At 49.4% G+C, this 12,860-nt stretch overlaps 1 protein-coding gene across 1 annotated transcript; it reads left to right on the top strand.

Moving 5' to 3' along the window:
- Positions 1-378: 378 nt before the first annotated feature.
- Positions 379-12,595, top strand: Gpa33 (glycoprotein A33). Its single transcript, XM_085834852.1, has 5 exons — positions 379-484; positions 4,947-5,102; positions 11,137-11,256; positions 11,933-12,068; positions 12,508-12,595. The coding sequence occupies exons 1-5, from the start codon at positions 394-396 to the stop codon at positions 12,593-12,595; spliced, it is 591 nt and encodes a 196-aa protein (XP_085690978.1). The 5' UTR covers positions 379-393.
- Positions 12,596-12,860: the final 265 nt, after the last annotated feature.

The raw sequence follows: 12,860 nt of genomic DNA on the forward strand, positions 1-12,860 counted from the left end.
TTACACGGCACTGGGATCAAATTCAGGCCTTTACGTGTGGTAGGCAAGTACTACCAACTAAACTACAACCCCAGCCCCTAAAGCTTTAAGGGTGTGATTCAAAAGCAAATCTTTAAAAGTCTAAAGTTATCTAGCTAGATAACAGGAGGACTCTACCAGCAGGTACTGCCTTTCTGTTTGACATGTTGTTGGTTTGCTCTGGGGGACAGAGATTGAGTCAGGGCAGGTCTACACCAGGGCCTGGCAGACATTTCCTCTTTCTCTCAGGAAAGAGTGGTCACCTGGAATTTTGTGACAAAGAAATACATCTATGGGAACCGTTATGAGAATCGAGTGAGAGTATCTAAAGATGCTGAGCTGTCAAATGCCTCTATCACCATCGACCAGCTGACCATGGACGACAATGGCACCTACGAGTGCTCCTTGTCACTGATGTCGGACCAGGATGTCACCGCCAAGTCTCGAGTCCGCCTCTTGGTCCTCGGTGAGTGTCTCTGTCTTCTCCTGTGGGAGGAGGGTGGGCAGAGAGGCGCTGTCAGCAGCAGAGCCATGGTTCTGTCTCTCCCTCTGTCTCTCAAATGCTCTCCGGGGTTCACAGTGGACCCGTTTCTCCACCCTTTCCTCTAACAAAGGCACAGTCGCCAACCACTGGGAAGTATGTCCCAGGATAGCATCCTTCTCACAGGAGAATTTGTTGGAATTTATAGTTTTGGAGAGACGAGGAAACTTGTCTGCTTTAGTTTCTGAGTAGGTGAGGCCCACAGGAAGTAATGGCCTCAAACCAGTTACTGGGGACGCTTTAATGAGCTATGTGCAGTGTGAGCAAGGCCCCACTTCTGGGAGGTAGCAAGTCTGTGCATCAAATCAGCGGATCCTTTTTCCTTTACACTAGTTGGCAGAAGTTCTTTTAAATTGTATATGGGAGTTGTTGGACTCATATAGAAAGCCTTATAGCGTGTCAGACTACACTGCGGTTATCAACTAATGCTGCCTAAAGAATAGGCAAGACCTCTTCCCACCCCGCCACCATGTGGCAGCCAGTGGTAATGCAGGCAGGCGTCTTAGACTTCGCCAGGTGCTCTCCCAACGCACACCACACACTCAGACACTTTGCTCTTTCCTGTGAAGACGTGAGCTATTATAAAGCACTTAGCAAGTTGCTTCTTGACAGCGCTCCGTGAACACCTCAGGTTTCAACGCTTTTTGTTAGCTCTTGTTTGAACAAGCAATACTACAATATACCCCTTTATCTCACTTTGTGTAGAGGTATGAATAAAAATCATAAGTTAAATATACATATGAGGATTATATATACACAGACTTGTATAACATTTGGGTTCTTTAAATACCTGGCCTGCCTTTTTTGACAGAGGATTTCAAACAAATGGCAAGAAACGGTGTAAATCTGAAACCTGATTCTGCTGGTCCTCCAACCAAACTCCGGCCCGTACATCAAGGACCACCTACTTTTAAAGATAATCAGATTAACCCGAAGAGTTAAGACTACACGTTTAATATGAGAATATGGAATTCGTTGAAACTAACCTCTTGCTTAAAAAAAAATTACATGTTAATAAGCCCAGCAATATTCTTTGTGAAAAGTTTTCTTTCTCGGTGTCTATATAACTAGGTAATTTTTACAAGAGAATGACTTTAATTATACGGGGCGGCTCATTCTGGGGAGGCTAGCAGGAAACTCCGACCTTAGTCCCTGGGAGCTAGCCTTGTCTAGCTCACCTCCAGGAAGCCCCTAAGTCAGAAGACTCAGCAGCCTGTGCAGCAGGTGTTAAATCCTTGCCCTGGCCTCTGGCGCCCCCTGACGTCTTCAAAGGGTTTGAACAGACGGCATCTGAGAGGCTTTGAAGCCTAAACACATCCCCTCCCACCCTCCATGGCCTCTCCCTCAGTAATTATTCAGGTAACCTTCTGTTTGTAAAGCAGGCCACGTGAGAACAAGACCCTCTCCTTGGTGAGTTTCTGCTCCCTCACCAGTCCTCTTGGCTCCCGCCCGCGGGGCTCTTTAAACTAGATCTAACTCGAGATCCCGGCTGTTTGTGATTGGGGCGCTGAAGATCTGGAGAGAGAGCCCGGGTGTGCCTGGCACAGGGCCCGCAGGAAGTTTAGAGCCTGTGGTCAAGGACCTGGAGCAAAAGATCTCGACTCAGTCCTCTTGAAAGCATATCTCTTTTGCCGGCCATCACCCCGGCGGGCAGTTTCTGGAGTTTCTATTCAGACCACACCCAAGGAGTGAATGAAGCAGGTGCTAGTTTTCAAACAGGCGCACTTGCCTTTTACGCCGCAGCAGTTGGTCTCTGGCACTTTCCTTCCCACTTCTGTCTGTATCCGACAACTCCACCCCATCCCGACCAAACAAACAAACAAACAAACAAACAAAAACTAGCTGTGTGTGTGTGTGTGTGTGTCCCTCTGCTATTCCACCACTTAGTCTAACGAGTGTATGGGAGTTTGCCTCTGCGCCTCCTGCTAAAGGCATGCCTGAGAGTGAGGTTGGCTAGTTAAGGGCCCTGCAAGGTTCTGGTGTGCGGCCCAGGAGGGAGAGAGAACCATAGCAGGAAGGAATGCTCAGAGGGTAGGTTCGCCTCCCCTTCACCGCCAGAGTCGCAGGTCTGCTAACTCCCGGGAGGACGGGCGGGCGGGATGCTGCAGGAGCCTAAGTAGCCAACCTCTGGCAGGTGTTCTGCTCACCTGCTCCTGCAGGCTGGCCTTTGATCCTCAGGAGCTAGGGTTTTGTTTGGCGATTCGGGAGTGCCTCTAATGTGTCCCCGTAGTTGGTGGTTACCACCCACCCCGTACCTGGCTGGCCCAGCTGTGTCAGCAGATGCGAGGCACTCTTAATAATAGCCTGCTTGTTTCCAAGAAGAAATTATGCAGCTGCTGGAGTGGAAGAGAGGAGTCAGGGACAATTCCTCCGGCAACTTCCAGGTGGCATTAACTAAGACTGGCATTAACCCTCAAGATGGGTGAGCATGTGCCTGAACTGGGCATGCAAGCCATCCAAGATGGCATGTGAGAAAGGTAGAAGGGTCGAGGATCTCAGAGACAACTTCCCCCACCGTGTGCTCTCCCTTCCTCGCCCCTAACGATGCTTCCTGGAGTCTTACGGATTCTTCCTGCTTCTTGCCTCTGAGCCTTTGCACATGTTGTACCTCTGTTCAGCATGTTCCTCTCTGCTCTAATTCCTGTCACCATGGTGACCTTCAGGCCACAGCCCAGAATTATGAATTGGGTCATGGTTCTCTGGCCCAGAAGTCCCATCTCCTGCTCTGCCATTGTTTCATTGTCTTCTGTACCCCCACTAGATTCCTTGACTGACTCAGAGTGCCACCATAGTACCCAGAACGTCTACAGAGCCACCCATTCCACCCAATGTGACATTGACAAGGCTGAGGAAAAGTCACAGGCTTGGAGTCTCAAGAAGCCAGTGCGGGTGGTTTGCAGTGGCTGCTGGGATTTATAAACCCCTTTCTTTGGTATTCCTTGGTCACCTCTGCCCACTCCCATGTCTTCAGTCACATTCTTCACCCAGTGGGGAAGCTCTGCGCTACCTGGGGTCCCTCCTGCTGTTTAGCTACTAGTGCTGATTGCATTTTTAATAAAATAAATAATAAAAGAAAATAAATTATAAATTATAAATAAATATTATATATTATAAATAAATTATACATTATAAATAAATTAATAAAATAAATAAAAATAAAATGCAAAGTAGGGGAGAGGGCAATGGTGGATCCACAGAGAACAGTCCCAAGAAGCAGAAGGCATACAGAGATCATCTAACCTAGGGTGAGGAACCCTGGCTGGTGTCAGCCCACAAAGTGACTCGGATGGGGGTGGGGTGGGGGAGAAACCATGATCAATATACATTGCATACATGTATGAAGATTTCAAAGAATAAAAATATATTCTACACACCTCCAAAAGAAAAAACAGCATTGGAAGTAATATTATACCTACAAATCCCATATGGTCCCCTACAGGGGCTTGCTGTCCCCTGACTTTACAGATCAGGAACATGGTGACCCTGGCTGAGTTAGGAGCAGAAAGAGCTCACCTGGGACAATAGAGCAAACACTGGGTCTGGAGTCAGGAAACCTTGGTTCTAATCCCACATCTCCCAGAGCCCAAGAACAAGTGTCCCTTCTGTCTGTGTGCTCTAGTGGCCCCCATCTGTATAACAGCTACGTTGATCATGTTCAAACTCCCGAGAGTCCATAGAACACAAGAAGCCACTATCAACCAGCCCGTGGTGACTCTTTCCCTGGGGAGATTCAAACAAACTCTTTAGGACACCAAAGACAAACCGAAGTGTTTCTACGGAAGCTCAGCCTGGAGAACTCCCAGTGTTTATATGCAAAGCTTAGGCGAGCCCACAACAAGCCACAGTGCTTGAATCTCATCTCAGTGTGGACAAATCTCCATCGCTGTACAGATGGACAACTCCCACTTCAAATGCATCCCACACTCCATGCACTTCAGCATCTTCTGAGACAAGACCATGAACAGTTAGAACAGGATTACTTACAAATGGCCAATTGGTGTATGACAGAGTGGCTGGCATCTCAGGTGAGAGACTTCAATACCCTCCCAGCCCCTCCTTCTAGGAGGGCATGTCAGCAGCCAGTGAGTCCAGCCTTGGAAGTCTCTGATAGGTTCACACAGGTTTTCTGATGAAGTTGCTACTGTTAGGCTGGGAGGAGCTGCTGTGTAGCACAGCCTATGGGGCTGCCTCTTAGAGAGGGTGCTATGACAGCAGGTATTTTGGGGATGAATTAGCTTTATAATATTAAATCTCTCTCTCTCTCTCTCTCTCTCTCTCTCTCTCTCTCTCTCTCTCTCTCTCTCTCCATAGGTTGACAGATATCGGGATGGGTTGTATCTGCCTCCAGGCGACTCAGATCTCTCTTTTTGGTCCCTTTCTTTCACAGTTCCACCCTCCAAGCCAGACTGCAGCATCCAAGGGGAGATGGTGATCGGGAACAACATCCAGCTGACATGCCACTCTGCAGAGGGCTCTCCAAGCCCACAATACAGCTGGAAGAGTTACAACGCCCAGAACCAGCAGCGGCCGCTCACCCAGCCAGGTGAGGGGGCAGCAGGGAAGGCCGTGTATCTCACATAACGGGGCACTTGACTGCATAGGGTTGCTAGAGGAGACAAAGGCTGACCAACCAGTCCTACTAACGCATCCCTGCCCTTGAGCTACCTTGGACCATCCCTCATAGTATTGGTTTTCCATACAAAAGCCTGTGCACCCCACTTCACAGCTGTGAAGGACAGCAGTGGTTCCCAGAAGCGCAGAGCAGGCGATGGTAGAGGTCACGTGATTTCTGTTCTTCCCACCCTCCATCCTCTCGAGGAAGTGAATCCCGCTAAGCGTTCTGTGCAGAAACACCAGGGCTTGCTCTTTTAAACTTTATTATGGCCTAAAACCCACTTTCGAGGTGGGGAATTTCCTAGCCCTGCTTCCCATCCACACCAGTGCGTCCCAGACACCACCATGAACACATGGGTGGTTAGGGGTCCCGTCCTCAGGCAGGCTACGGCCGATTTAGCTGTGGTTGCCAAGAGACCCATTTTGTACTGGTCACCTAATAGTTGACCTTTGATCAGGAAATAAACAAGATACAGGAGGAAGTTAGGGGAGAAAGAAGAGGAGAGAGGGGCAGCGCTGGGACCATGTAAACACTCAGCTGCCATTATGGCTGCTGGAGTGGAAATCGCCTAGGCTCTCAGTGCACGCACCAGCTGCTGCGGCTGCACCAGTGAACCGAGGGGTGTCCATCAGTTTTACCTTTGACGTCGTTCAGTGCCGTGTGTATAGAAATGGGATAAGGAGGTGAGAGCAAAGCCTGTGGGTGAGGCTGATCTGGGAGAGGGAGGAACATCGGGTGCCCTGGGGAAGCCCCGTGAAACATCCAGTGCCCCGGGAAGCCCCACGGATGAACACCCCGCATCCCGTGGGTTTCCATCGAGTGGATTATCGCGTTGCCTCTCAGTCATCTGGAGGCCAAACAATAACTTCTTTGAAAAACCCAAAAAGTTAGTAGAATTCACTCGACTTAAGGTAAAAGGGACGATGTACTAGATAGTAATAGATATGATATGGATTTCCACAAGCGTCCAGTTTTGCTGCTATGTTTCTGGTTTACCAGTTTTAGTTTAAAAAGGTTTCTTTATTTATATTATTTATGTGAGTACACAGTTGTTCTCTTCAAAGACACCAGAAGAGGGCATCGGATCCCATTACAGATGGTCGTGAGCCACCATGTGGTTGCTGGGAACTGAACTCATCTCTGGCAGAGCAGTCATTGAATGCTCTTAACCACGGAGCCATCCCTCCAGCCTGGTTGGCCAATTTAAAACACGTTTCTAAAACTGCCTTTGTGAGGTGTGTATGTATGTGGGAGAACAGCCCAGTGAGAGGCCAGAGGACAACTTGTTGGGAGCCTCTTCTCTCCACCACGTGAGTCCCAGGGCTTGAACTCACTTATCAGGTTTGGCACCAAGTGCCTTTACCCACAGGGTCATCTCACCAGCTCCCGGCCTGCCAGTGTTTGAATGTCTGAGATTTCTGTTGAGCTCACCTGGCAGCTGTGCTTAAAACCTGTGGTGTTCTGTCTACCCTCTGTTGCCTGTTCCTGATCTAAGAACACAGTGATTTCGTGACTTTCCTCTTGCAAAGTTTGCACTGTGGGGTCCGGTGGGGGGTGGAGGGCTGACACAGTGATGTGATGCAGACTGTGTGAGGGATCCTGGAGGCTTTCTTTACAAGAGGGATATTGGAGTTGCAGCAAGACCAGGTACCCACTGGCTTAATCCTGGCTGTGCTCCTTGCTAGCAAGTAAGGCAAGATACTTAGCCTGTCTCTGCCTTAGTCTGTACATCTGTAGAATGGGCACAACACCAGTGTTCATTTCATGCTGTTACAGTAAAGGGGTAAAGGGCCAACCAAAGTATGTAAAACACGGAGATTGGTGCCTGGTTGACAGCAAAGGACTCAATCAGTTCTAGGTGTTATTAGCCATGTTCAGCAGACCTTTCAGAGCAGGAAAACAGCATGAGAGTCATAGTGTCCGTGTGGCTGAGGAGTAGGCCGATGTTGTTCATGGGAAGGACAATGGGGGAAGATGGAGAGGGCACTGTGTGCCAGCCTAGGAGGTTGAACTTTTCCCTGTAAGCACTGGGCTCCTCACAATTTAAGAGCACAGTCCTCCAAGGTGGGGAAGCTGTGTCAGCTGCAGCTCTCTATGCCCCTGGCCACTGGAAAAAGGGGGGACAGGGAGAGAGGGAAGGGAGAGGGGGAGAGGGAGACACACACACAGAGACAGAGAGACAGACACACAGAGGGATAGAGAGAGGGGGAGAAGAGAAACACAGAGAGAGAGACACACAGACAGACAACACAGGAAGAGACAGAGAGGGAGAGAGAGAGAGAGAGAGAGAAAGAGAGAGAGAGAGAGAGGGAGGAGGAGGGGGCAGGCATAGAGGGAGGAATTCTGGTGCACAACTCACTTTCTACTTTTTATTCAGTCCAATATTCCACTCCGAGGGATGGCGCAGCCTACAGCTGGGCGGGGGAGCGGGGAGGGCCTTCCCACCTTAATTAACTTAATCTAGACTGCCCCACCCAACCACTCCCAAGGTGGATTTGATCTGGAATTCCACTAGGCATGCCCAGAGGCTTCTCCTGAAGGTGATTTCGATTCAGACTGACGGGTATTAACTGTGGAAGCGATGCAGTTTTGTGTCTGGATGTTGTAATGAGGTAGGGGTGCTGTTCTCCGACTCTTGCTCCCAGAGTTCCCTGCAGAGCCGGGGAATCCTATTTTAACTTTGTAGCTGTAAGTCACTTACAAGCTCCCTGGTCCTTCAAAAACCACAATAAAGGCTGAGATGGTGCTAATGTTACCTTCCTTGAAGTAAGAGGCAGTTTCCCGTAGGCGACCTGTGAAAATGCCGGTGAGCTCAGGAGTGGACCGAACAGGAATACTTCAGGGGTCCGCCCCAGAGCCTGGGGTGAGACGTGGCAGCCAGAACTTACTGACCGGCGTTGGTGGGAGGGGACAGAAAGAGCAGATCCTGTTCATTCAACAGCAATATCTTGGGGGTTATCAGGGCTTCTTAGCTCTTCAGCGGGACAGATGACAGCCATATGCATACCCTTTCCTGACCACAAGATGGCGCCACAACAACGGGAAACCGGGTTTCAGACAGTAATGGACTTAGAAGGAAAAGGAGGCTGAGATTCCTCAGGTCAATCAAAGCCCATCAGTGACATGGGATGAGCCCACTTTTATCCCAGATAAGTTTCTAGAACATATCGTTTGCTTTAGAGACTAGGGGAAGGAAGGTGCTGGCTCATGCAACAGGAACCCTCATGATCCCACCCCTAAAGGAGGCCTAGGAGCTGCCCTGGGGTGCTGTGGACTCTCTCAGTACACTCTCCGGTGGGGGCTCTGATGCCAGCGCTATGCGTCCTAAACACACCTGTACCTGGAGACAGAGAGCATTCCGTAAAATGTGTTCCTTTAAAATATTCTTAAGATTAACCAAATCCTGTTGGGTTAAAAAATGGGACTCTGAATCCCCATCATGGTTTCCACTGGCATTATCAAAACACCCATAGGCCACGCCCCCAAAGTAGGCCACGCCCCCGAAGCTTCACCACCATAGTGATTTACATCCTTGCTTTGCCTGTGGGCCCCTTTCCAGTATCATATACGAATATCACCTGTAAATGGTATACCAGGAAACACTCAGGTGTGGGGTTCTAGAATCCAAGGCTGCCACATTTTACAAAAAAAAAAAAAAAAGTGCTTTGAGTTTTAGGGAAAGAATATGAAGAAAGTAGCATAATTATGATAAGAAGAGAAGAAAATAAAATCAATGTGCTGTGACTAAGGTGATTTTATTTTATTTTCTCTTCTTTTAGAGGCTTCCTCTGGCCCTCAGACAAGGGTAAACCCCTTCACCATGAGTTCAGATACAACCCCCACTTTGAACCGTAACCGCTCATGAAGTCACCACTGTTTCGTGTGTGTCTTCCTTCATAGATTGGAAATGGCAGGAAGACAGGCGCTCTCCTCGTTTTGTTTGTAGCTGTGATTGGAATGTAGATGGTTTTAGTTTGAAGGGAGTTGGTGTGATAGCTTTATGTCATACATAAATTTTATTATAGGCATACATTGCTTTTATAGTGCAAAGGTATTTTGCTTTTTAAACATTTATTTACTTATTATTACTGTGTGTGTGTGTGTGTGTATGTGTGCACACATACCAACATAAAACTCAGAAGACTCTCCTTCAGTGGAACTGGAGTTGGGAATACGTGGTCCACCTTCCATACACGAATGTTGGAAGGATGTAACACCATTGAGGATACTGAGAGACCAACAACCCCAGAGTGTGGAGGCAGGACCTCGTGTGGGCTGTTCCCTGGTTTGGCACATGGGGAAGGAGCCGGACATAAGGCTGGTGTGACTGCAGGTCCAGACTGCAGTTTTGTCACTGTATTAAAAGCCCAGAACGCAGGCCCTAGGGAGGTGGTTCAGTCAGCAAACTGCTTGGCATGAAATTGTGAGGCCCTTGGTTTGATCAGGAGCAACCCACACAAAAGCACCTGCCCATAATCGCAACACTGGAAGTGGGGGGTGGGCAGAGACAGGAGGACCCCAGGGCTCACCGAGCATCCTCTGCACAGCAGAATCAGTGAATTCCAGAGTCATCAAGAGACTCCACCTCAAAAAGCAAGAGAGAAAAGAGATCGAAACACCTGAAGCTAACTTCTGGTCTCCACATGTGTACACATATGTACATGTACACACACACACACGCACACACACACTGAACTGCCTATTGAAGATTAAAGATAGCTTCTGACATTTCTAAAGGCTGCAGCAGGTCCCTCTTGATAACTTGGAGCGTGTCCTTGTGACAGATTGTGAAACCTGGTGGCACAAGGTTCTGATGAGGCTGGTGTTGTAGTTAGGGAATGTGGGTTTCTTCTCTTGAAATAGCAGTGATGATGAAGCATCTATGAGAACAGGACATACACATGGGCTGTCATGGGTTCAGCCACTGCTGAAGGACTGGATGGAGGAAGAGTTTAAACTGACACTGTCCCTCAACTCACAAATACCCTCCCATAGCGTATCCATACCATACACCACACACATCACATATGTACATTTCCTCTTCTGTATATAGGACAGGTTTCAGCTCAGGAACACCAAGACCAAATTCTCAGCACAAAGGAGATTTATCTGCCCCCGAGGGACAAAGGGCAGGGATAAGGGGCCAGAACAGGAGATAGAGGAAGAGGGAGAAGAGGAAGGAGAAGGGAGGAAGGGAGAGGAAAAAGTGGTATTTGTCCTGGAAAGGAACAATGACTGTCTCTGGATAGAAAGGAGACAGACGTGGCCAATAGGTAAATGGCTGTTTATAAAGGTAAATGGGGAACCTGTGTTAGGATGCAGTGTTTAATTTTAACTGGGAGTGAACCCAAAAGGGCTTTTGATTGCTGGACTTCAGTACTTTGAGAGCTGGCCCTTGGAAATAAGCCTTAGGAGGAGGTAGCAGCCAAAGAAAGGGATAGACCGTGTGGCTAGCTTTGGGAAGAACTGGGGAGAAGAGCAAGGCCTGCCAGAGTCATGTTCGCCATGCTTGAGCTGGCAAGAGTCGTGTGTGTGTGTGTGTGTGTGTGGGTGTGTGTGTGGTTTCCCAAGTACTTACTGCAATCAGGCATTCTACTGGACACTTATATTTATTATTGATATCTCATCTTAGACTCACAAGTTCCTTGTCATACAGGTACCATCACTTCTAGTTATAGATGAAGAAATAGATTCGATAGGACAAGTTATTTGCAAAATACATCAAATAAGTAGGCAAAGCCAGACTTGGTTCCCAGGGGTTTTGCTGTGTTTGAAGCTCCTCACTGTTGTCCCATCTGCCATGTTGATCTCCCAGCATCCTTAGAGGTGATTTTCCTTCCATCACTGATGGACCAGCTCAGAGAGGCTCAGAGTTTGCAGCTCCCAGGGCCCAGGCCTCCCAGCCCTGGGCTGTGCACACTCCACCAAATGCTGTCTTTTCACCATGCTGTTCTGCGTTCAGTCTCAGGCGAGCCGTTGTTGCTGAAGAACATCTCCACGGAGACAGCAGGTTACTACATCTGCACCTCCAGCAATGATGTGGGGATAGAGTCCTGCAACATCACCGTGGCACCCAGACCTCGTAAGAGCAGGGTGGGGAGGGAGGGTGGGCTACAAGGTCCAGAGATGGCTGTTTGAGGACATTGGAGGTGAATGAGTGGCCGCTGTGACCCTGGAAAGATGACTTCTGGCCCTGCTTCTCTCACCCTGAGAAGCCCAGATCCTCTGGTTCTTTGGAAATAGAGCCTGGGACATATTTCTGGAGACCTCTTCAGCCATGCCTGCCTTGTGGTCACTCAGAGAGTGTGACAGGAGTTTCTTGAACCAGTTGTCTTGGTTTAAACCCTATTCTCTTTTTGTGGGGAGAGAGAGACCATAGCATTAGCCAGAAGCAGGAGAGCCCAGGGAGCCCCGAGTCAGGATGCTCTGGTCTGTCTCTCCTTGTCTGCGCTTCTAACCTAAAGAATGTCCTCAGGTCTGTCTGATCACAATGCTCCAGTGCTATGACTGTTGTAGTGCGTTACCAGGAGCTTCCAGCCATGGCTCCCTGGTCAGGCAGAAGAACTGGAGTTGTCCAGAGGCTGGGGAGGGACTAGCCTGCTGCGCCTTGTACCAGAACAATGGTTCCCCCGCTCCTACCTGACTTTCTATTCTGTACCCATGATTGACTGGGGGGGGGCGGGGGAGGGTAGAGCTGGGGAGAGGAGTAGAGAGTAGAGCTGGGCATCGGAAAGTATGGCTGTTCCATCCTCTTACAGCCTCCATGAACATTGCGCTGTATGCGGGCATTGCGGGGGGTGTCTTTGTGGCACTCATCATCATCGGTGTCATTGTCTACTGCTGCTGCTGCCGGGAAAAGGACGACAAAGCTCAAGACAGGGAGGATGCGCGGCCGTAAGTGTGCTGGGATGGTTGGTCCCTTGGAGGGGGGCAGATAGAGATGTACAGCCCAGCCCCTCGGGCATGCGCATTAGCGCCTTGGGAGACACCAACGCGTTTCAGTCTTTCCCAGTTGCAGTTGAGGAATGAGTGACGCACCCAAGTCAATGGTGGCCTGAGGTCCTGCCTTTGTCCTCTGGGCCTGTGGTTTGCAGCCTCTCTTCTCATGGCCAGCCGAGGGTCAGACAGAGACTGGAACACACACACACACACTCTTTCCACCTCGATCTCCTCAGCTCATGAGTTGGGAGATCTCACTGTGGGCTGGGTAACCAGCCTGCAGCACAGAGTCCCTTGCCAGTGGGGATGGGAGTAGGAACAGTTCACCCCATCCTGTCCCCCCCTCCCCAACGAGGGAGGGCTAACTTTCTTTGCTTTCTTTATTGCCCTATAGGGACCGAGCAGCTTACCAAGTGCCTAAAAAGCAGCAGATAGAAATTTCCAGAGGGTGGGAAGACAAAAATGACCATCACTATGCCTGACACTCAGAGGAGAACCAGTGATGGGCCTGCACTCAATAATTTGTTGAATGAAGGGAAGAAATCAACGATAAGGTGTAGTCTCTGTGATTTACCCAGCTTAATTGCCCCCCCCCCATGCTGAAGGACCACGGTGGCCTCCAGCGTCCCCCTCTGCTTCATCTCCCACCATGGCGTTTCTGTTCCTGGACACACACCTTCTTAGGACTTCTCCAAACACAGTTCCATCTCTGCCTGTCAAGAGCCTGCCTGTCCTTAGAACCCACCA

Source organism: Mus caroli, unplaced genomic scaffold (genome assembly GCF_978045245.1).
Source record: "Mus caroli unplaced genomic scaffold, Mus_caroli_1 scaffold_1, whole genome shotgun sequence".
Lineage (NCBI taxonomy): Eukaryota > Metazoa > Chordata > Mammalia > Rodentia > Muridae > Mus > Mus caroli.